At 38.9% G+C, this 25,107-nt stretch overlaps 1 protein-coding gene across 3 annotated transcripts in view; it reads left to right on the forward strand.

Annotated features, from left to right (window-relative positions):
• NAALADL2 (N-acetylated alpha-linked acidic dipeptidase like 2) overlaps positions 1-25,107 on the forward strand; it is a 972,343-nt gene that overhangs the window by 838,409 nt on the left and 108,827 nt on the right. For all 3 annotated transcript variants that reach the window (XM_067466051.1, XM_067466050.1, XM_060767493.2), the window contains one exon: positions 6,361-6,456. In XM_067466051.1, coding sequence (XP_067322152.1) covers positions 6,361-6,456 — 96 coding nt within the window. The remainder of the gene's footprint in view (positions 1-6,360; positions 6,457-25,107) is intronic.

Genomic DNA, 25,107 nt, shown 5'->3' on the forward strand with positions numbered 1-25,107 from the left:
AACCTATTGAATCAGTTGGCATTGACTTGCCATTCAACAATTGACTCTATGTGTCTAGTCTAGGGACTTTATCATGTGAGGTTGATAAACCACAATTATGGCTAAATAAAAAAATGTTTACTACATATGTTGTGTCTGTCCTGTAGCCACATTGCACTCCAGTTGTGATTAGAATGTTGCTTTTTAATGATGGGAAAATCCTATCAATGAATCATTCACTGTAATTCATTTACTAGTCCTTGTGCAATAATGTCCTTCCACTGCAGTTCTGGTATTGTGTAGCAGAGTAAGGTCTCATGAGAATGCAGGAACAGCTGACTGCAAAATAGGCAGGAATCAGAAAATAGAAAAAGCATAGTGTACATGTGCTGGGTAGGGCAAAGTATGCAAGGCTGTCCGGAATTTACAATCAATAAGTGCTGACAATATATAAAAGTGCTTGCTACAATATGTTTCTGTTTGTTTAATGGATGCAATTGCAACAAGAAAGGCTGTTGTGATAATGTCCAAGATGTGTCCAACCGGATACCAAAGGTCATATCTCCGTTTTTAAGTTTAGAAGCTAGAACTGATTTAATTTGCTTGCTGGAGAGCACATTATTAGTGACATGGAAATGGTGCATGATTGAGTAGGCTTTCTTGCAGTTTTAGTTATTTAGATTATTTCTTTAAACATGTTATGAATAGGGGAAATCCTAACCCTTCTGACTCCTTCTTTTCTCTAACTGGCCCCACAGTGTAATAATGGCTGGGTTCAACATTCACCCAAACTGAAGGAACTGGGATGCATGGTGTTTTGATCCACACTACTTTTGTTATTTTTTGTTAATATAGCATATTACAAGTGCTGTGTAAATAAATGTATATTGTCAGAGAAATCATATACAATAACCTGGTATTTTAAAAAGAGGGGGGGGGGAGAGATTAAATTATGTATTTATTTAAAGCCCAAATAAAACCTTTATTCTCTGTGTGTACACATATCAATGATATAAGCATACTCAACAAATGTACCATACTTATATAAAAACACTGCCATGAAAATGAACAAAATCTGGCTACCAGTATTAAAAAACTCTAAAATTATAACAGCTAAACAACAGAGAGGAAAAAAACCAGGCACAGATTAACACCTCCCAGCAACAGATTTTCCCAGGCTCAGGCAGACCTTCAAATGCTAATGAAGGTGATCAGCTAAACATTCACACCTAACTGCAGCAGGGAAGAGCTCCTTGCCCCACCCCAGCCATTCCACAGATATATAAACCCATTTTTCCTACTTCCAACAGACCTCACAACCTCTGAGGATGCTTGCCATAGATGCAGGCGAAACATCAGGAGAAATGCCTCTAGAACATGGCTCTATAGCCCGAAAAAACCCACAAGAACCTACTGCCAGTGATATTTAACATTTGCAGAATCTTGCTTAAAAGCACTGGGACTGAGCTCTTTCCAGACTTGTGACTAGATACTCATACCCAATATCTAAAGATCTCAGGCAGCATTAAAATCCATTGACATGGTTTAAACAATTCAAAACAGGAAAAATAATTGAAACAGACTAAAGAGACAAATGACACAATTTGACAAGTTAAATCAAGACATTTTAAATCTTAGTTAAAATAGCTTAAGGCAATTATGGGGTGGACTAGTGCCTTTCAAAGACAAAATTGGTCCTATAACATAAATGTTAGGTTGGATATTGAAAGCTGTGATGGCAAAGTGTGCCTCCTGGGCTGTTTTTCCTGACCTTAATCCTTCCTGCTTCATTCCTCTGCCATTTTTCCACCTCTCCCGGGGTGAACTGCCTATTCAGTCCAACTGGATGTGTGGTTTTTTCAGTCTCTTTTCTAATCCCTCTGTCTGGGATGGCAGGCTTTGTACAACATGTGTAGGGATAAGATTCTTTGCCAATTTTCTTCTTGAAGGAAACAATTTGTAATTTTAGCATATTTTACTCACTGTTAGGAAATCTTTGAAAATTGAAGTTTTTGATAGATATACAGTTCAAGACTCATTCTGCACAAAAAATTACACATATTTGTTTTGCACAGGAAAACATCTTTTTCTGTATAGAAATTGGCTACATATTTTGCATAGAATAGAAGACATGAAGCAATGTTTCTGTTATCTGAGCAGAGCATATAAATCAAAATTTCACAGAGAATATATTTTGAATTGCAAAGATGTCCCAAACTCCAGCATTCTTCTTAAAAGTTTTTCTTGACATTTGAGAAACAACTAAAAACATGTGACTTATTTTAAAATACATATATTTTCAAATATTTTATTTCATTCTCCAAGAATGGCAAGTACTTTGGAGCAGTCTCTCTCTCAGTTCAGTCACTTCTCAGAAAGAAGTTTAAGAGAGATAGAAAGCCACCACCAAAGACTTTACAAAATGTCAATTTCATAGTTCACACCCTTATCACTAAAAATGTTGTTAAAACTAAGAAGGGTTCTTCCCATTCCTCCACATAAGCTTTAGCACTGTGATGTTGTAACACACTTGGAAAACACTAGACTTAGTTCCTTTAAGCTATTCAAAGAATACATTTATGGTTCTGTTAAGAATGAGCATTTTGGTTCAAGTGTTTTGTTGATTATTACCTATTCATTGCTGGCAATTTCTCTCTCTGTGTTTCTCATATAGTAGCAAACTTTATACTATGGCTTCCTTAATTTTGCTTAAATGCACTGTTGTGCATTTTCATTTAAAATAATAATAAAAATAATAAAACCTCTGGTGGAAGTCCTGTGTTCTTTGTGGTTCCCTTCAATATGCATTAGCCAAACCTTTCTGGATGTCATGAGACCATTTTCTGGAACTTATGTCTCTGTGTGAGGACTGTCCTTAAAGTACCGGAATTTTTAATTCCATTTTTTATTTCAGATTAAATGGCTTTCTGGAAGGGCCCTCACTATTAGCTGGACTCGTCAAGATTGGGGGAAAGGAGAGAAAGGGAGAGAGAGAGAGAGAGAGAGAGAGAGAGAGAGAGAATCAGTTTTGCCAGAATGGTGGAAAGATGGCAAAATTGTCCCTGCACATCATTTCAGGAGTGCCATAACCTGTTGAAACAATTGGGATAGTGCTACTTGCATGTAGTATCACTGGCACAATTGATTAGTTAAAAACCGAACAGTATTCTAATAGGTTTTCATCTGCAGAGATTTTCACCATGTTGGTAGAGAGCCAGAATGGTATGGCACTTTGAGTGTTGAACTAAGTCTTCAGGAGATCAAAGTTCAATGCATTTTTCAGCTATGGAAACTGCTGAGTGACTTTGTAGAAGTCAAACTCTCTTAGACTTAGTACAAGGCAATGGCAAACTTCCTCTGAATAAATCATGCCAAGAAAAACCTATGACAGTGTCTAGTTGACTTGAAGGCACATAACAACAAACTATGGATGAAAAGAGCTCAGACTGAATCTTGGTAATATGGCATGTATTCGGGGCCATAAATTGTTTTTGTTTTCTTAAAAAATGTATATAGATTGCGTGAATGAGAGATTGCACTGCAGACGAAAATTGATTGGGATGGAAACTGCTGGGAACTTTTGCCCAATATAAATTTTTCTTGAAATGTCACAAGTGTCAAAATGTGTTTAAGTGAAGCAGCCAGGCTGAGTTCTTTGTAGAAAAGGAGTGCAAGCCATGAGAAGATTCCTTTCTTATTTCTTCTCTTTCAACCACTGAAGCTTAAAACACCCAAAGCCCCCAGAGCAGAGTCCTAGCTGTCAGAAGCAAAGAGGGAACATTGCAAAATGCCAGGCACAGCAAATCAATCCTGTTAAATCTTCGAACAGCATTAACATTACTTTTAAACCAAAAGCTTCAATTTCAACACTTCACAGTAATATATAGTCTCTAAAAGGGAATGAACTTTCTGGCAAGTAAGGAATGGATTAATCATGGTTTTGAAGTTTACCATTCCAAAATTCAGGACTCTAGTAAATGTGAATATATACAGAATTTAGCATCTGGAAGCTGACTTTTGAATATGCTTGGAGAAACTTTATAAATAGGTTCCCCAAACACAGGTATTTATCACCTATGAGACTGTATACTGCCATATATATATATATATATATATATATATATATATATATATATATATAATCAACAGAGCTGTAATGGAAATTCTTCAGGCATTCCACTGTTTGGATCACATCCAACTGGGATTTTAAATATCCCCCTCCTACTCCTCTCCCTTCTCCTCTTCCTTTTTCTTCAGACAACAACAGTATATCCTGAACATATGTCTCTGTGACCAGAAGAAAAATATTTGCATGCTTCTGTGAGGGCTACTGAGGTCTGCTGCATATCTCTGCAAATCATGTAATCATTTTGCATCTGTGAGGACACTTCTCCAATCTTCCTTCCGTTAGCAGACAAAGAATTGCAATGGAGATAGGGACTTCCATGACTCTGTAGGAAGTCAGGAGACAGGGACTTAGCCAATGCAAAGGGCATATCATGATGGTGATGATTATCATGATGACTATTATTATTATTATTATTATTATTATTATTATTATTATTATTAGGATATACCAATCACTACCTTGACCAAAAAAAAAAGACACACAAAGGGATTACAGTTCATGTGTGCCTCTGTATACCCGAAAAGGATGGCAATCATAGTCCCATAGTGCCCTTCCACACAGCCATATAACCCAGAATATCAAGGCACGAAACCCACAATATCTGCTTTGAACTGGAATATATGGAAGTGTGGACTCAAATAACCCAGTTCAATGCAGATATTGTGGGATTCCCTGCCTTGATATTTTGGGTTATATGGCTGTGTGGAAGGGCCCTTGGTTATTGGATATTTAGGCTCATCCTGGATTTTCATCTCATATATGTTTCATTAGATGCAGTTCTATGTTGTGGATATATTCCATAAATAAACCCTGTGTATTTAATTGCTCTGCTCTAATGGAGACATTAGGAGTCAATTACTGGAGACCAGCAACATATGAGGGGACACATGTTTCATATTTCTTCAAACCCTATAAGGACAATTCTTCTGAAATCTTCAGAGTCAACACTATATTATTCTTGCTGAGGACAGTTTCTGCTTTTATTGCTTACTACTACTACTAATATTAATAATAGGTTTTTTTTCTTCTCTTCCTCTCCTCACGGCTTGAGGTGGGTTACAGCATTACTAAAACATAAACAAACACATAATCATTTTAAAACACTTCGTAAAATACACATATTAAAGCATACCTCCATAAAATACTAGAAGCCAAGGAGAGTGATGGGATTGTGACAGATGATTTGTCAAGTGGAAATTTCTCAGCCAGGTTTATATTATGCATAATGAGATATGAAGCAACAGTGTCGCTACAGTAGAATAGGTTAGTTATATGCATTTTTTTGGCGACATTACCTGCACACTACACCTGCAGTTAGAAGGTTCTGATTCATTGCACTGTATTGATCTCCACTAATTCCCTTCACGGCTAATGTTCCAGCTTCATTAAAAAGCAACAATGTTGTTCTTTTCTCCCCTTCAGAGATTACAGTTTTATGCCGTGTGGATACTGTTGCAATTTGTACATCAGTTATTACTGTCTTCAATCTACATGGTAGTTTTCAAAAACTAATAACTGTTTTTCAAAAATATATATTTTAAAAATATCAAACTTAGAGCAAGTCATAGGCAAACTCTCTCTGAACAAATGTTGCCCCTCCCCACAAAAAAATAACCTGTGTTATGTTTGATTTAAGGTTTCCATAAGTCAGAAATGTCTTAAAGGCACACAACAATGTGTGAACCAGATGTTAATCATATTATGCAGTAAAATTACTGAAAAAGTGATGGACAGAGATGCTATGCAATCATCTCAGTTTAACAGTGTTAATAGCCGGACCACGGTGCTAAATACTGATAGATTTCTAAAAACATGTTAGAAAACAAAACTGCATTTATTCTTTGCATTGTGATAAATGTTTGTGTTTTATAGCTCTAAATTGTTGTGTATATAAAATGTATGGCTAGTAAATTAGTCAGTCTAAGTCTTGAAATTGTTAGCTACATTAAAATTAAATCAGTATGGATTTTCTCCCCTCCAGCAAAAGAATATGCCAAATGTGAAAGTATATTTACTAAGCCAGTCATCATTACAGAACATGTTTTTATGAGAGAGTGAGAGAACGATGGGAAAATATCCTCTCTCTTTCTACACTTGGAATGTAAAATAGATCACTTAAATGAAGTCTAATAATCAGCACAAACTTTAAAACAATTTAAGGTCTTTTGAACCTTTCAGCAAAACTGAACAGAGTATTTGAAGAGGAAAAATCAATAAGAGGTCTTAAAGGTTTCTCTATTTCTTCCTCACAGACAGCAAGCTTTCTCTCTGAAGCTCTTCTCCCAGTACATCCAACTGTATCCAAGGAACAGGATTTTTCCTTTAGCCTCCATGAATCCATTGCCAAGGTAAAGGAAATTAAGATATATCGGTGAAGGTGTATTCACACTGGACAATTAGAGCATTTTAATACTACTTGATCTTATTGAATCCTAGGATTTATAAGCTTTGTGATGGTACTTTGAATTATCTGCAGGGGAATTTTCATCTAGAAAGGCTAACATTGCAGTTCAAAGGAAAACACTCAAGAATTCTAAGTAATTCATGAAAATGTAAATCCTAAAATTTCATAAGATTGCATCATGGCAGCATTATCAAACTATATTAATTATGTAGTGTGGATGAACCATCAGATATGTGCAATTGCTTTCATGTTAGATAAGTAAGACCTCTGTATCTGTAGAGATAGGTTCCTGGCCAGATTTGAAACTACAGATATGAACGAAAGACAATTAAATTACTTGACCCAGCACAGTGTTGTTCTGGAAGGCTTAGAGATTTCTAGAGAGGATCCAAATCTATGTAATAGGTCCTCTGAGGCAACTGTATGGTGAATTTTCAGGGAAAACATCAAAATTGCCTGGAAGACCTAGAAAATTCCTAAAAAGGCACTTTCCCTCGGATGTGGGTGAGTGAACTCTAAACATGGGTTCTGCAGTTACAGGGGTCTTACTGTAATAAATTAATTTCAAAGGGGATTGGAAGTAATTGTATATGGTGCCTTGGATATTTGTTTAAATGCATGAAGAAATCTATTTTATGCATATCTACTTATGAGGTTCACCATCGTAGGCAATCCCTCATGACTGAGTTTGCCTTCCAAGTGTAGGATCTTGGTAATGGGTCCGTAGGTGGCTGTAGAGACCTATTCTTGATCTGTATGTTCTTTTCAATGAGGGCATCGATCTCTGAATGGAAGGAGGTCCCAAAAAGTTGGCTTGACCCACCTTCCTCTTGACACATTTCTCCCTTTTACCCTCCATTTGTGCCTCTTTGATTTCCACAGCACCATTGGTATTTATGAGGTACTTCTACTTCAGAAGGAAATATTACCTGAAAAGTGTGATAGGACAGTGTCCCAGTGTCTACATTTCTTCATATTTAAAAAAAGAACCTTTATAAGAGACCCAGAGTTTGTATCATTGTCTCTTTCTCTTTTTATATGATGAAGACTTTTGACTAATTTATTGGCAGTATATTTCAGGAAGGTAGCTGGTCTTAATGTCGTTTGGCTGGGAATTTGGCTAATCAGCGCAATCGAACATAGGATGACGGTAAATTGAACATAGGAATGGCACAAGGATTATGAGACTGGATCTTGTTTGTGATCGAGGCATTATGTATGATTGTTGTGTGTTTGCTACTGTGTATGATGTGTTTTAATTGTTATTGTTGTGTTAATTTAACATTGTGTAAACCGCATTGAGTCGCCTAATTAGGTTGAGAAACGCGGTATAGAAATAAAGCAAATAAATAAATAAATAAATAAATTTGCTTTGGGTTTTAGCCCTGATTTTAAGAGAAATGTCTGAGATTGTGAGTTCTATATTCTCAATAAAACATAGACAACAACTCTAAAACACAGGGTAAAAACCAGAACAGATTCTCCATCCTACTCATGTTAGATCAACCTATCTTCCATATACATTTTTATAATAGAAAACTGAGATTTATGCACACAGCACACCTTGACAGATATAGTGTAGGAATGCCAAGTCTTCCATGATTCCATGCTAATTCACAAGACAATTTCTGTAGTATTCTTTTCCACTTAAATGCTTTCAAATGTGCAGAAAACATATGGGAGGGTTGGAGTCCAAACATAACGCTTACCATAGAAAATGTGTTTCCTGTGCATTGAGGGGAAATGGAAGTTTTGCTGTATTGTCCATTTGATAACCACGTAGCAGGGTTGGGGGTTCTTTTGGGAGATTGAGTGAGGCATAATTGTTTCCTATAACATTTCATAGCAGTAGACATCAATCAAATGTCCTCCCCCTTTGCCCCTAAATACTTTCGAAATAGGGAGGTCGATCAGAAACTGACTACGCTTGTATTAAATTTCACCAAGGCAAGAAAAAAAATATGGACACTAATATACTTGTGACACATTACTTGGATAAATGATTTTATGGGATGTGAATTCATCATTTTAACTGTATTAATTACATACTGCTTATCTTGTTGCATTGAAATTTTAATTATATACAAATTTATAGGAACATATTATGGCCTCTGGCAGAAAGTGTATTTGTACTGAACTATGTGTAAAGCAAGATCAGTTTGGAATAGCCTAGCAGGGTTGTGAGATGTGGGGTTTTCTCTCTGAAGAGCAAGCTGAACTTTGGGTTTAGGGGTACCAAAACTAATACTTTCCATTACAAGATGCAATTCATTTATGTGTAAAGAAAATGTTGGTGCTTACTATTTCTCCAGAGAAACCTACATTTCTTTTATTCTCACATCTGTTATGATAGCCTATCTTCTTATAGGTAAACACATTCCCTGAGCTTCTATCTTCAAGACAATATTTGCATATTTGATGAAAGAGTTTCTCATCAAACACTGGAGCAAAAGATGTGAAAAAATATTCCTTTGTTGTACAATTAAGTCCTTGGGCTCTTTCACTTTCCATAATTACAGCATTATGCTTCCACATTTAACTGCTATGACTGCATGCTATGGAATGCTGGGGTTTGTACTGAGGCACTAGACTGCTCTGGTGGAGAGTTCTAAATACTTAATGAAACTATAAACCCCAGGTTCCCATAGGCTAGAACGCTAGCAATTAATGGAATCGAGTTGGGCTATTCTCCCTAATCAGCAACAGACTTCTGACATTATCAGCTGAGAGACCTTCAGAGATACCTGGAAAATCTTGGTGATTATTTCATTGATTTAGGTTTGGCTATGGAATAGCCAAATACTACTCCAAATCCTGCTGACTCTCTATTTAATGGTCATGTCTATGGTGACTGAATGGTGTGAGAGAGATTGCACAGTTCTGCCTGTGGAATTATTATATGATGTTATGCCATACACCAGTGTTTCTCAACCTTCCTAATGCCTCGACCCCTTAATACAGTTCCTCCTGTTGTGGTGACCCCCAACCATAACATTATTTTTGTTGCTACTTCATAATTGTCATTTTGCTGCTCTTACGAATTTTAATGTAAATATCTGATATACAGGATGTATTTTCATTCACTGGACCAAAAAATATACTTTGGTCAGAAGCATACCATAGAATACTATTTGAGGTGTTAGAGCAGTGGTTCTCAACAGGTGTTAGAAGGTTTGGGAGTTGAAGGCCAAAGCATCTGGAGACCCACAGGTTGAGAGCCACTGTCTTAGAGAGACCCACAAACATTTCCATTTGTAAGCCTCTCTAGGTCCTCTAGAGGCATTCTTGGATATGCCTGGGCAGGATGACTACCATAGATTCACACTGGAAGACCTAGAGAGGCCCACAAACATATTTTGGAGCATGTGCAATGAAACACATTGCAATATCAAATCTTTGTATGTCAGTAAAACTGTCCTGGATTCTTTCTTCTGTTTCTCGTAAAAGCTTATACTTCATTGGCTCTGCTATACTCTGCTTGATAGAGATACCAAATATTCCTACATTTGCTGCTACTATTTGCATTGAGAGAAAAGTTCCTCTGAAAGAGAGATATATCCCCATGAATTTTCTCACATTTACATTGATTTTTTCCTACGTCAGTAAAAGTGAGAAAATTTCTACACAGCCTTGAATCAACCAGAGAAACTTATACTGCACTGAGGGCAGTCACCAGTAAACCAGACAAGATGTTTTGTGTGAGATAGGGCAAACCAGCCTTAAATAACCTTGGCTCCACTCCTTAAATGTGGACCATCACACTAGGTATGAAGGACTATGGCCACCTATTTGCAGTATTCCACCGCTGCCACAAATTATGGAGAACTATGGACACCTATTTGTGATATCCCACCAGGTGCCAACAATTATAAAGGAATCAAGCCCACCAATTATAAAATACAATGGAGGATAGAGGGAGAAATCTGCCTCAGGCAGACTCACACACAAGATGGAGGACAAAAGGCACACAACCAGGCTTGGCCCAAGGTGAGGTTATGAGGTAAATCAGTGCACACATGCACCCTCACTCCACAGAAAGCCAGCCAGTGGAAATGCTCCACTGTATAATTTGTCTTTGCTCCTTCCAACTATTTCTTAAAGATTACTGCCACCAATTTTATTATTTTTATAGGCCATGTCCTTTACTGAAATGTTTAAAAGCAACAGGGAGACTTCAGTTGGAATAAAACAGTAAATATTTTTTATTTAGAACAGCCAATAAGTGTAATGGTTGTAACTTGTCAGGGTTTTCTTCAACACAGAGGATGGTACTTATATTCTTGAGTTTCTTTAAACAAAGTTCCACACATATACATTCAAACAGAAATCCTTTAAAACCTTTTGAATTCTCCCTTCCTTCCTACACAGCACTCTAAAACACTATAGAGGCCTATTAACTATTGTTCCTCAATATATATTTCCTAGGGCTGGGCGGTTTCATTCGTTAATTTCGTAATTCGTTATTGATACGTATTTAAATTAGCTTACGATCCGATATTGAGCCATGCAGGAGCAACTAAAAATCGAAACGATTTTTTCAATTTATTTCGTAATTGTTTCGTAATTGGTTTGAAATTGTTTCGAAATCGTTTCGAAATCATTTCGTTATTATTTCCGTATGTCTGGTGCAAGTATTATAGTTGTTGTTTGTTTTATCAGTGATAAAAAAATAAATTATCACACCAACAGTCAACAACAGAGGGAGAGGGAAGCTTCAGAATCATAGAATCATAGAATCAAAGAGTTGGAAGAGACCTCAAGGGCCATCCAGTCCAACCCCCTGCCAAGAAGCAGGAATATTGCATTCAAATCACCCCTGACAAATGGCCATCCAGCCTCTGCTTAAAAGCTTCCAAAGAAGGAGCCTCCACCACACTCCGGGGCAGAGAGTTCCACTGCTGAACGGCTCTCACAGTCAGGAAGTTCTTCCTAATGTTCAGATGGAATCTCCTCTCTTGTAGTTTGAAGCCATTGTTCCGCGTCCTAGTCTCCAAGGAAGCAGAAAACAAGCTTGCTCCCTCCTCCCTGTGGCTTCCTCTCACATATTTATACATGGCTATCATATCTCCTCTCAGCCTTCTCTTCTTCAGGCTAAACATGCCCAGTTCCCTAAGCCGCTCCTCATAGGGCTTGTTCTCCAGACCCTTGATCATTTTAGTCGCCCTCCTCTGGACACATTCCAGCTTGTCAATATCTCTCTTGAATTGTGGTGCCCAGAATTGGACACAATATTCCAGATGTGGTCTAACCAAAGCAGAATAGAGGGGTAGCATTACTTCCTTAGTTCTAGACACTATGCTCCTATTGATGCAGGCCAAAATCCCATTGGCTTTTTTTGCCGCCACATCACATTGTTGGCTCATGTTTAACTTGTTGTCCACGAGGACTCCAAGATCTTTTTCACACGTACTGCTCTCGAGCCAGGCGTCCCCCATTCTGTATCTTTGCATTTCATTTTTTCTGCCAAAGTGGAGTATCTTGCATTTGTCACTGTTGAACTTCATTTTGTTAGTTTTGGCCCATCTCTCTAATCTGTCAAGATCGTTTTGAATTCTGCTCCTGTCCTCTGGAGTATTGGCTATCCCTCCCAATTTGGTGTCGTCTGCAAACTTGATGATCATGCCTTCTAGCCCTTCATCTAAGTCATTAATAAAGATGTTGAACAGGACCGGGCCCAGGACGGAACCCTGCGACACTCCGCTCGTCACTTCTTTCCAAGATGAAGAGGAAGCATTAGTGAGCACTCTCTGTGTTCGTCCACTTAACCAATTACAGATCCACCTCACCGTAGTTTTGCCTAGCCCACATTGGACTAGTTTCCTTGCCAGAAGGTCATGGGGGACCTTGTCGAAGGCTTTACTGAAATCCAGGTACGCTACATCCACGGCATTCCCCGCATCTACCCAGCTTGTAGCTCTATCGAAGAAAGAGATCAGATTAGTCTGGCATGACTTGTTTTTGATAAATCCATGTTGACTATTAGCGATGACTGCATTTGTTTCTAAGTGTTTGCAGACCGCTTCCTTAACAATCTTTTCCAGAATTTTGCCCGGTATCGACGTGAGGCTGACCGGACGGTAGTTGTTTGGGTCGTCCTTTTTTCCCTTCTTGAAGATTGGGACCACATTGGCCCTCCTCCAATCTGCTGGAACTTCTCCCGTTCTCCAAGAACTCTCAAAGATGGTTGCCAATGGTTCCGAAATGACTTCCGCTAGTTCCTTCAATACTCTTGGGTGTAGTTGATCTGGCCCTGGGGACTTGAACTCATTAAGAGCGGCCAGGTATTCCTGGACGACTTCTTTCCCAATTTGGGGTTGGATGTCCTCCAATCCCTCATCCACTCCATCTTGCTGAGGTTGAAGACTCTCTTTTTGTGAGAAGACCGAGGCAAAGAAGGCATTAAGTAGTTCTGCCTTTTCCCTATCCCCTGTCAGCATTGCCCCATCTTCTCCTCGAAGAGGTCCTATCGCCTCCTTGTTTTTCCTTTTTCTACTGACATAAGAATAGAAGCCCTTTTTATTGTTTTTAATGTCCCTGGCAAGTCTGAGCTCGTTTTTTGCTTTAGCCTTGCGGACCTTTTCCCTACAGGTGTTGGCTATTTGTTTGAATTCTTCTTTGGTGATTTCTCCCTTTTTCCACTTCTTGTGCATGTTCCTTTTGTGTCTTAGCACAGTTAGAAGTTCTTTGGACATCCATTCTGGCTTCTTTGCACTTGTCCTATTTTTTCTCTTTGTTGGCACGGTTTGCAATTGCGCCTTGAGTATTTCACTCTTGAGAAATTCCCATCCATCCGTAGCTCCCTTGTCTTTTAGTATCAGTGTCCACGGAATGCTGCTCAGCGTTTCCTTCATTTTTTGGAAATCAGCTCTCCTAAAGTCCAAAATGCGGGTTTGACTTGTCTTAGTTTCGGCCTTCCTTTGTACCTCAAATTGCAGGAGCACATGGTCACTTGCCCCTAAGGATCCTACCACTTCGACCACATCGATCAGGTCCTCCGCATTTGTTAGGATGAGATCAAGAGTAGCCAATCCCCTTGTTGCCTCTTCTACCTTCTGGACCATGAAATTGTCTGCAAGGCAAGCGAGGAATTTGTTGGACCTTGTACTCTTGGCCGAGTTTGTTTTCCAGCAAATATCGGGATAGTTGAAATCGCCCATGACTACTACATCTCTTTTCTGTGCCTGTTTGGTCAACTGTTGGCAGAAGACTTCATCAAGATCTTACTCCTGGCTTGGGGGTCTGTAGTAGACGCCTACAACGACATCTTTTTGAGTCCCAGTGTTCCCCCTGTCCCATTTGGAGGTTTTTTTAGCGTATTGCGCAATCGCGTCCACCATTAACGAATCAATTCGAAATTTACAAAATTTCGTAAATAACGAATTTTTTTAAAGAAAAAATCAGAATTCTTTTAAAAAACGAAACGCAATGGACCCCCTAAAAACCAAACGAGTTTAGAAACAAATTTTTCCATTGTTACCCAGCCCTAATATTTTCTATAACAACACAGTTCCCAAATCTCTTCCTCCCTTTCCTTCAGTCTCCTAGTTCCTTCTTTTTCACCACCATTTCCCTAACTTCCTCATTCTTCCATCTCCTGACTCATGGCTCCTGTCTCCCTTTGGGTCTGGCTCTGCCCATCTCCAGCTTCTGAGCTTCTCCCTCCATTTTCTATCAGGTAATCAGACTGCACTTCTGCCTTAAAGACAGCCTGATTGCTTCACCCCTACTCTCTGGTTTAACTTCAGCAAGCTGGTCTGGCTTCTGCCTTTACACCAACCCTTTACACACCAACCACTCAGGGCAGGGCAGGGCAATCCACTACACTAGGCTTCTTTAATCCTGGCCACTATTATAGAAGCCATCAGATTGCCACTTCACCCACAGTATTCTTCACCTTATAGTTTCAGGAACACAGTATGCAAAATGCAAAAACACATCCTGTAGTTTAGCCACAATACAAACTGAAAATCTCCTGTTTTATTTGTGCATTTTATTTACAATAATTGCATGTGAATGTGTTGGGAGTCTATGTGTGTTGCTACTAACCTTACTATGCTACATTTTCAACAATCTTAGGAATCCAAATTGCCTAGTGTGCATTTTCTATTTCTGACTTAAGTGAAGTTGCACGGTTTAATTGTTGTTTTTCTTCATCTTCCTTCAAATACTGAAATGGCCAAGGTTATGAAGCAGCGAGAACTGATTAAGAGCATCAGAAATGATTGAAGCAATCTAATATCTTTAGCATGTGTTGTTAAGATTGCACCAGACATTCTGCAGAACATCATCTATATGATCCAAATTCTGAAAATACCATCTGTATACCATATGCACATTGATCTTCAGTATAGTCCCCTGGAGGAAGAGAGAGCTCAATAAAGTTTTATTTACTTTAAATGGAGTGTTGGGGAGGAGAAGGTGTAATTTAATTTCACCTGTAATGGAAATGTCTGAGATGGTATACAAAAGGGAATTGCAGCTACTCACAGAAGTACATAATTTAACTGATGTGTTCCATAGTTAAGTGTGAATATTACTTATCCACAGTCACTCTATGAATGGTGTAAGAATTATTAAGCTGAAAAATTATTATATTACATCATGTAGGAAGGGGGCATTTCTCCCTGTGTGGATTTTATGTATAAGCCCCCTGCGAAAGTGTCATAGCCCATACCTTTGATATACAACCTTTTCAGTTTAGTCCTGTGGAGTTGACAAAGAGAGGAAGTTTATAGAAACTACCAGGGCTAGAAATGGGTATTGCATATGTTTTTGGTCTTTGGGGCAAAGCTCTAATGCTTTTTGATCCAAAAAAAAGCTGGAATACTGGATACCAGCTGGACTCACAATAAAATAATCAGAGAGTACTTTCAAATGCAGCAAAATGGTGCCAAATTATATGCCAATATTGTATGGCTACATTTATTTGGAAGCATGGCTGTTCACTCATTCTGCTCTTGGTCCTATAGGTTCAAATGGCCGAGATGAGCAGAATGTGATGTCTATATAAAGTAGATTGTAAAGCCTATATAAAGCCCACCTTAGATCTCCTGAGATGAGGGATCTTCACCATAGTACTACCTACTAGGCCTGGGTAACAACGGAAAAAATTGTTTCTAAAATCGATTCGTTTTTTGGGGTTTTTTGCGTTTCTATATTTAAAAGAATTCCGAATTTTTTTTTAAAAAAAGTTCGATATTTACGAAATTTCGTAAATGGTAAAAAAAATTACAAAACAATAACGAAACAATAACGAATCGATTCGTTAATGGCGGACGCGACCGCGCAATACGCTAAAAAACCTCCAAATGGTACAGGGGGAACTTCTGAAGCTTCCCTCTCCCTCTCTTGTTGACTGTTGGTGTGATATTATAATTTTTTTTCACTAATTAAACAAAAAACAACTATAAAACTTGCCCCAGACATGCGGAAATAATAACGAAACGACCTCAAACCAATAACGAAACGAATACATAATGAAATATGAAGCATTTACGAAACGAATTGAAAAATTCGTTTAGTTTTTAAGCTGCTCCAGAATGGTTCATTATCGCTTCGTTAACAAAAAAAATAACAAATTTTTAACGAATTATGAATTAACGAAACGAAACCGCCCAGCCCTACTACCTACCTACGGGATCTCTTATCTCTATTGCTGTTTGAACAACTTGATCATCGTTGTGGCATGTGAGTGTGTTTGGTGTCTAAATTTGTTTTTTCAGCTGTCTTTGAACCTGCCTAAACATTAAGAAAAACCTCTTGGTAGCAATAGCTGTTCAACACTGAAATATGCTCTGGCAGAGTGTGGTGGAATTGTCTTCTCTGGAGATTTTTAAGCAAAATCTGGATGACCATCTATAACAAATGCATTATTGAATGTCCTTGCATGGCATGGGGTTGGACTGGATAATCCTTTTGGTCTCTTCAAACTTTATGGTTCTATGTTCTCAATGGTCCTGTCTGTCCAGGACGTATTCAACTAAAGAGTCTGAAGACTGAACTGGACCTACTAACCCTCTTCTGTCCATACTTAGTTTGAAGGCAAGACCAGTTCTGGAGAAACTGGAGAATGACTACTTGTCATTTTTTGCCCAACATAGTTCCCCAACATTAACTAATAGGGTTTCTTAACTCACTTACATCCTAGAGCAGGAGTGGAAATCATGGGACCTGCAGGCTACAAACGTCCCCTGCAGTTCTCCTTTGAAATTGCCAGGATGTTTCTGCTTTATAAAGAACCATGCACCTCGAGAATAGCATCTACAAAAGCCACCATTTACCATTCAAATGTTGTATCCTATCCCTTGCCTAACACAGTTCTAAGGCAAATTTAGAGAAAAAAAAGCCTAGTGTGTGTGATTGTGTGAGGCTGGTGCAACTCCTTGACACTCTTCAGTAGTCCATCCCTCTTTTTAGATCAGGATGAAAATTAATACAATGCATTTTTGTCCTGTTTTACTTTGAATCAGTGAGACTTACATCTGCATTGCTCTACCAGATTCATATTAGTTCAATAGAGCTGTTCCATTTAGAATGAATAATTGGATTTTGGCCTGTGTTTCACCCAGTTCAAGCCATTGTGCTCACTCAAATATTTGAAAAGAGATCACACTGAGTAGAGGGCAAACTTTTTTTTGCTAATCTAGAGACTAAGAAATAGAGGAATGGATTCAAACTGCAAAAAAGAGATTCTACCTGAACATTAGGGAAAAAAAACTTCCTGATGGTTAAGAATTGTTCATCAGTGTAATTTTCTGTCTTGAAGTGTGGTTGAGTCTCCTCTCAAGATTTTAAAGTAGAAGTTAGATGACAATATTTTGGGATTACTTTGATTGGATGTTCCTACATGGCAGGAGGTTGGGCTGGATAGATTTTGAGCTCTCTTCGTCGTCATGAATTTATTTTTTCAAGAGATTGGTAAATCCAGGGGCAAATATTAAGTTTTTGTAAACCACACGAAACTGATCTCCTTCTCTGACAAACCATTCTCTGAGATTGTTTGATAATAGCATAGGATATAAACTTTGTCAGTGTTTATGATTTAATCCAGTGTCCATGTAGTCAGTTAGTTATCTTTAGAGCAGTAATATTAGACAAAATATTATCATGATCACTGAGGCTGCAATTCATGTAAGTCCAGAAAGCGAAATTGTCTTTTTGGCTGTAAAGATTGAAAACCATCAATGAAATGACTAAAGTGCAAGAAACTTTCCAGTTGAAGGAGTGAGAATGAATTGTGACTGGCTCAATATGACATATTGTTCAACTTGTTTATTTGTTTGTTTTACTGTTTCTTCATCATAATAATTCTCAAAGCAGATATGTTTCTGTCATAATTATCAGTCCAGAAGACCAGGTGCTATCAGATCTAAGGTATCAATGTGATTCCTGGGACTTGTCCTCTGGAAGTTTGAGGACCACTGAAGGACATCGATAGACATGTTTTTCAGAGGTCTTTTACCGATGCATCAAGTGTTTTTGTTACCTTCTGTAGCTTGCTACCTTTGCAATTGGCAATTTGTTCCTTTCTTTTGGAAATGTTTACTGAATGGTCAGTGGTGACACTTTCAGATGTCAGGGAATTGATCCACTACTCAGCTCTGTTTCATGGTGATCAACTAAGGCCATAGGACAATATCCTAAAGTGCCCAACTACTCATGCTATGGACTGTAATGAAAGTGGTTTCAATTGCTGCACATTTGCTCAGTCATGTATTTAACTTTTTTTCAGATCATATTTCTCATTTCAAATAGTAAAATAATAAATGGTCCAGAACTTGTAACATTTTCTTTCTGATGCTTTTTCTTCTTTTCATGTATTTTTCTTGTTGCATCCTCTTCCTTCTCCTGGTGAAGGAAATGGATCTTAGATGTCATCATCATCATACTGTGCATTTTCCAGTAACTATTATGACACTTGCCTACCACAGAATTGACCCAGGCAATGGCTAAGGGTGCACAATGCTAGATGTTGAGAATGGTTCAAAGTGCCACCCTCCTAAGGATCTAGGACAATCAATGACTTTTTCAAAATATGGAGGGTTGTGATACGTCATATGTTGTCCAACGCTTTTGCTGTTGCTATCTTACTGTCTCCACAACAGTAGTCATAGGAAGGTCATGGGGACCTATACCAACAACAATAAAAGGAATACTAGATCTAGATATATCAGATGGTCTTTTTATATACATTAGAGGAAAATCGACTAAAGTAGGGATGGACTTTTTCTAGAGTTCAGAAAACCAAGCCAACCCTATTTACTCTTACTAAAACATTCCAGAAAGTCTCAGCACATAGTCATGGTCACCATTTGGGATGGCATCACTTTTGGAACTATTTTTCCTTACTCATTCCCGAAATAGCATTATTTACTATACCAACACTGTAAGGATTGTAGTGGAACAGAAGGGAGGGAGATGAGTGTGCATTCTAAGGTTGGTGGAATTGCAGGAATATCAGTGGCTGTCTTAGATTCCCCAAAGGGCTGCATACTGGCCATAGGCTGTACAAATCCCACCTGATGTTCTCTCCTGACATTTCGCCTGCATCTATAGCAAGCATCCTCAGAGGTAGTGAGGTCTGTTGGAACTAGGAAAATTGAGTTTATATATCTGTGGAATTGAAACATTCACACTTAGCTCCAACAGACAAGAGTTCTTTGTCCCACCCTGGTCATTCCACAGATATATAAATCCAGTTTTCCTAGTTCCAACAGACCTCACTACAGTTGAGGATGCTTACCATAGATGCAAGTGTAACGTCAGGAGAGAATGCCTCTAGAACATGGCCATATAGCTCGAAAAAAACCAACAACAACCCAGTTTCACAATGAACTTAAATAATTGACACAGGGAATAGTGGAGTGCTGAAGGAGAAGGGCAGAACAGCAGTTGGTAGATGCAGTCTAACACTCTAACACATCTGCAGGAAGGTAGATGGCTGAAGAAGACAACAGGTGGAAGAAAGGGAGCTAGTGACAGTTGCTTATGGCTGGATTAATGAAGTTCTCTTTTAACATTTTGCTACTTCTGGGTTGAATAATATTGCAGTATATGACTTCATCGACACAATAATTTCATGCATAGTTTGGATTCCATTCCCAGATGTGTTTGGACACAAGTCCTGTCACATTCTGGTTGAGATGCTAGGATATGAAGTCAACACATCTGAAAGATACATCCTTTTAGAAGACTGACTTTGATGACCTCTAACAATCATCAAAGGTTTTTGCAGAGCCTTGGGTGGATTACTTCTGCATCTCTAATGTAAAATCACCTCATTCTTGATTGGGTTGTTGGAGAAAGTCCTGGGCAGTCTGCAATCCATCTACTTTCAATACTACTACTACTACTACTAATAATAATAATAATAATAATAATAATAATAAGGATGTAAATAACACATTTTACATTTTGTCTGTAGGTCTACAGTGAGGCTCCATATGATAAAAGAAAGGTTAGGAATAAGGTTAGGTACATCTGTTCAGCAATCAATTAAATGAGTTAAATATTTCAGTATCCACTCTTGCATAATTTATAGGAAGGCTTGTATTTGATAATGCTGTTTTAGTCTTCACTTCTTTTTTTTAAAAAAAACCCCGTCTTTTTGATTGTCTGGCTTCTTCACAGCTGGGCTTGAATAAATAAATCCTGATGTAGCAAAGTAAATATTGCTTTTATGATAATCAGCACCCGGCACAATTGTGCCCTTATTGCTATAAATTCAAGATTTTCTCTCAATTTTGAGATGATAAAGCTTACGTTGGCTTTAAGGAATGTGTCCTATAATACCAATTACTGTTAATCTTCTGAGGGACATAAGATCGTTGAAATCGAGCCCAAGCTGGTTGCTTGAAGAGTCATGGTTGTAATTTAAAAGATATTTTTCTCACACATGAGCTGAGCAAGAATCCACACAGTCTGAGCTAGTCCTATGTGGCCAAGGGAAAAAACCTCAGAGTTTGAAGATTTCTAGCTTTTCTTGGGCAAAGCTGTTTTGGCTGCTAATATTTAGCTTCAGGAGGGAAGGCAAGGATTATACAATGATGAAAACAGAAACATTTGAATAATTTGCATCAGCTTCTGATGGACACTGTATCGAAATGACTGTGTATTGACTGGGATTAGGAACATTATGGCTAAGTATATAATTACAGTATATTATTCCATGGCAGAAACCCAAAGAAAATAGCCTAGTTTAGCCTCCAGAATTCCAGGAATACAAATATCTGCATTATGGATTCCACCTGCCACATATATATAAACAAGAAAGTTTGGTCACTGATCCAGCAAATACAGTCAGTAGTAATTTTAGGGATGTTTTATCACCAAAATATAGGAAGACCCCTGTGATATCAATCCCTCCCACACTATTGCCAAGATTCCATCCAATGGAATTCAGTGATACAAATGGGACCTGAGTGAAATGCCATAGGGTCAATGGCTGTGAGTTAGGGTTGTAAGTCTTAATAAATTCCATTTTCACAGGCAAAAATAAAGCATGTTACCATTTTTATCCTCAATGTGAGAATGTCACTGAATAATAGTGTATGCATTTTGAAGAATATTTTGCAATGCAGAAAGATGAAATATATATCTGGGACTTTTTTTGTTGTTGCACAAAATAGAATTTTCTATATTTGGACATTTGTTGCATAAAAAACAATATTTCTGGGCAGAAATAAGTTTCCAGAATAAAAGGTAGTGCTTTCTGAATAGGAAAACACTCTTTCCTTTGTAGAAAACTTGGTTAAAACTTGGTTAAGCTCTTCCTAAACCATAGGTGGAAATCTCTTTTCTTGTAATTTAAAACCATTGGTCCATGTTCTAGTCTGTGGAACAGCATAAACAATCTTGCTCAATCTTCTACATGACATCCTTTTAAATATTTGTGGAACTATTACTGACCTCAAGCTGGACATTATTTATAGCCGCCCTGAGTTCCTCTTCAGAGGTTGAGAATAGGAAGGGATATAGTTACAAGCTGGGTAGATGCAGGGAATGCTGTGGGTGTAGCGTACCTAGATTTCAGTAAGGCCTTCAGCAAGGTCCCCCATGACCTTCTGGCAAGGAAACTAGTCCAATGTGGGCTAGGCAAAACTACGGTGAGTAGTATCTGTAATTGGTTAAATGGACAAACCCAGAGGGTGCTCACCAATGCTTCCTCTTCATCCTGGAAAGAAGTGACAAGTGGAGTGCCGGAGGGTTCCCTCCTGGGCCCGGTCCTGCTCAACATCTTTATTAATGACTTAGATGAAGGGCTAGAAGGCAGGATCATCAAGTTTGCAGACAACACCAAATTGGGAGGGATAGCCAATACTCCAGAGGACAGGAGCAGGATTCAAAACGATCTTGACAGATTAGAGAGATGGACCAAAACTAACAAAATGAAGTTCAACAGTGACAAATGCAAGATACTCCACTTTGGCAGGAAAAACGAAATGCAAAGATACAGAATGGGGGACAATGCCTGGCTCGAGAGCAGTACGTGTGAAAAAGATCTTGGAATCCTCGTGGACAATAAGTTAAACATGAGCCAACAATGTGATGTGGTGGCAAAAAAGGCCAGTGGGATTTTGGCCTGCATCAATAGGAGCATAGTGTCTAGATCTAGGGAAGTAATGCTACCCCTCTATTCTGCTTTGGTTAGACCACACCTGGAATATTGCGTCCAATTCTGGGCACCACAATTCAAGTGAGATATTGACAAGCTGGAATGTGTCCAGAGGAGGGCGACTAAAATGACCAAGGGTCTGGAGAACAAGCCCTATGAGGAGCGGCTTAAGGAGCTGGGCATGTTTAGCCTGAAGAAGAGAAGGCTGAGAGGAGATATGATAGCCATGTATAAATATGTGAGAGGAAGCCACAGGGAGGAGGGAGCAAGCTTGTTTTCTGCTTCCCTGGAGACTAGGACGTGGAACCATGGCTTCAAACTACAAGAGAGGAGATTCCATCTGAACATGAGGAAGAACTTCCTGTGAGAGCTGTTCAGCAGTGGAACTCTCTGCCCCAGAGTGTGGTGGAGGCTCCTTCTTTGGAAGCTTTTAAGCAGAGGCTGGATGGCCATCTGTCAGGGGTGCTTTGAATGCAATATTCTTGCTTCTTGGCAGGGGGTTGGACTGGATAGCCCATGAGGTCTCTTCCAACTCTTTCTATGATTCTATGATTCTATATAAACGTTCTAAATAAATAAATAAATAGTGATGGTGAGCCTTTTAGAGACAAACAAGGGGGGGATTACAAGTGGGGGTGGCAAGCGGGGGTGGGTAAGCAGGGCAGCAAGTGGCGGGCAAGTGGCAAGCAAGCAATGGAGGCTGGCAAGCAACAAGTGAGTAAGATGGCAGGCAAACAATGAGCAAGCAAAGGGGAGGGAGAGTGGGTAGCAGGCAGGCAGCAAGCAAGAGGGATGAAAGGGTGAGAGAGCAGAAGGACAGGAGACAGCTCACCTGCCAGGAGGGAGGGCTCCATGCCCCTTCTGGCATGCATGACATAGGTTCGCCACAACTGGCAGAACACAATCCATCATTGCCACCATTATATTAATCATTTATAATTCCTATATTTTCTCATATTTGGAGCCTGAAAAAACAGCAGTTTGCCTGAAGTTGTGACTGAGCTGAAATATGAACTATAAACTCAAAGGAAAATTAATTTTGAAGGGGTATCCCCTACATCTAAGGCTGAATGGACAAAGTGTCTCTGATGCAGTTCTTCGCTTTTGAGAGAAAGATTCAGCATGCAGAGCCAGCATTGCTAACCTTTTAATCCTTGTTCAAATCAAAATATGGCCCCTGTTAAAAATTAGCCATCGACCTGAGGGCTATGAATTATGCCTCATTAATATGTGGCAAACGCATGCATGAAGTTTCAAAGATCAGGAATGTAAATGCTTGAATATCTGTCATAATCTGTTGCCCTGTGAATTATAACTCCTGTTAATGATTCTGAGTGCTTGAGAGAATGGTTAGCTTTTCATGAGGGTGGTTCAAAAGATCACAATGAAATGCAGCCATATGTAAAACTACATACTCATTAGCACTGAGATATAGGCAAGGAGCCAAATTAACATTCTTGCTTTGTCGCTCCTTATTTTGAAGGCAGCAGGTTCTTCACTGTAAACAAACGGAGCTGGCTTTTAGATTTACAATCCCTTCTTCCTGTGAATCTCTGCCGTTATTTATTACGTCTGCAATATGTGAAATCTTCATTACTCTGGGAAGAAAGACTAATCAATTCTTGCAGTATCAGTATATTTCACTTCCCACTATACAGACAGCATCAGGCCTGTTACTGTTCATCTTTTCTTATGAATGGAAAATTGCACAGTTAAAATTACTGAACTACAGGAAACAAAATCAACCAGCTTTCCTTTTCACCTTACATTCATCCCAGAATATAGTTTGATACCCATTGCTCAATGCTATTCAATCCTTGAATCTGTAGTTTGACAGAGATGGCCAAACATCTTGTAAAATGAAAACTCCCAGGATTCTATAGCATTGAACCATGACACCTAAAATGGTATCAAACTGCATTAATTCCTCAGTGTGGATGTATCCTAGCTCTCACATCTCTTGTGGCCTTTCATACAATACATATTTATTTAATTATTATCACTTTGTTTATATCTCACCTTTCCCCCAACATGGGAACCAAGGCAAAAGGTTTGTGGAAGTTTCTCAACTCCTACATTCTGCTAGGGTGGAAGTTTCAAAACTGTGTGTTGGTTGCAGTGTATAGGAACTTCCTCACATTAAGACCAAGATAAGCCACACATCGCGGTGAATCCGGTGGGGCCCGATATGGAGTGTGGGGAACTCATCACCCCAAGCCCACCTCATCCAGGTCCCGCTCACTCCATCCCATGAGGGGAAGCATCCACCACCTGGCTTTCCCCTGTTGTTGCCTATGCAACATGGGAAACTTCCCGTGATGTTGCCACAGTAGCTTATGATGTTCCCTCTTCACTTGTGCTATGGAGCTCCCCAGAAGTGGATCTACGTCATGGGATGGGAGCCAGTGTGCTCCGTGCTGCAAGTGAAAAGGGGACAATTGTAGGTGTGTTGTGTGAACATAATGAGAAATGACAAAAGTCTTGGAAATGTGTGTTATTGTCTTACAAATCATATATTTTTAAAACAAAATATGAATGTCAGATTTTCACAAGATATGTAGTGTCCCCATACATTTCATTATTACAACTTCAGTATGTGTCTATATCAAGGCTGGCCTAAAAACTGCTGGAAGAAATATTAACAACCTTAGATATGCAGATGACACCACTTTGATGACCGAAAGTGAGGAGAAGCTGAGGAGCCTTCTAATCAAGGTGAAAGAAGAAAGTGCAATAGCTGGGCTGCACCTAAACATAAAAAAAAACCCAAGATTATGGCAACCAAAATGATTGACAACTGGGAAATAGAGGGAGAAAATATGGAGGCAGTAGCAGACTTTGTATTTCTAGGTGCAAATATTACTGCAGATGCAGACTGCAGCCAGGAAATCTGGAGATGCTTACTTCTTGGGAGGAGAGCAATGTCTAATCTTGATAAAATAGTGAAGAGTAGAGACATCACACTGGCAACAAAGATCCACA

This window comes from Anolis sagrei, chromosome 3 (genome assembly GCF_037176765.1).
Source record: "Anolis sagrei isolate rAnoSag1 chromosome 3, rAnoSag1.mat, whole genome shotgun sequence".
In the NCBI taxonomy this organism is placed as follows: Eukaryota; Metazoa; Chordata; class Lepidosauria; order Squamata; family Dactyloidae; genus Anolis; species Anolis sagrei.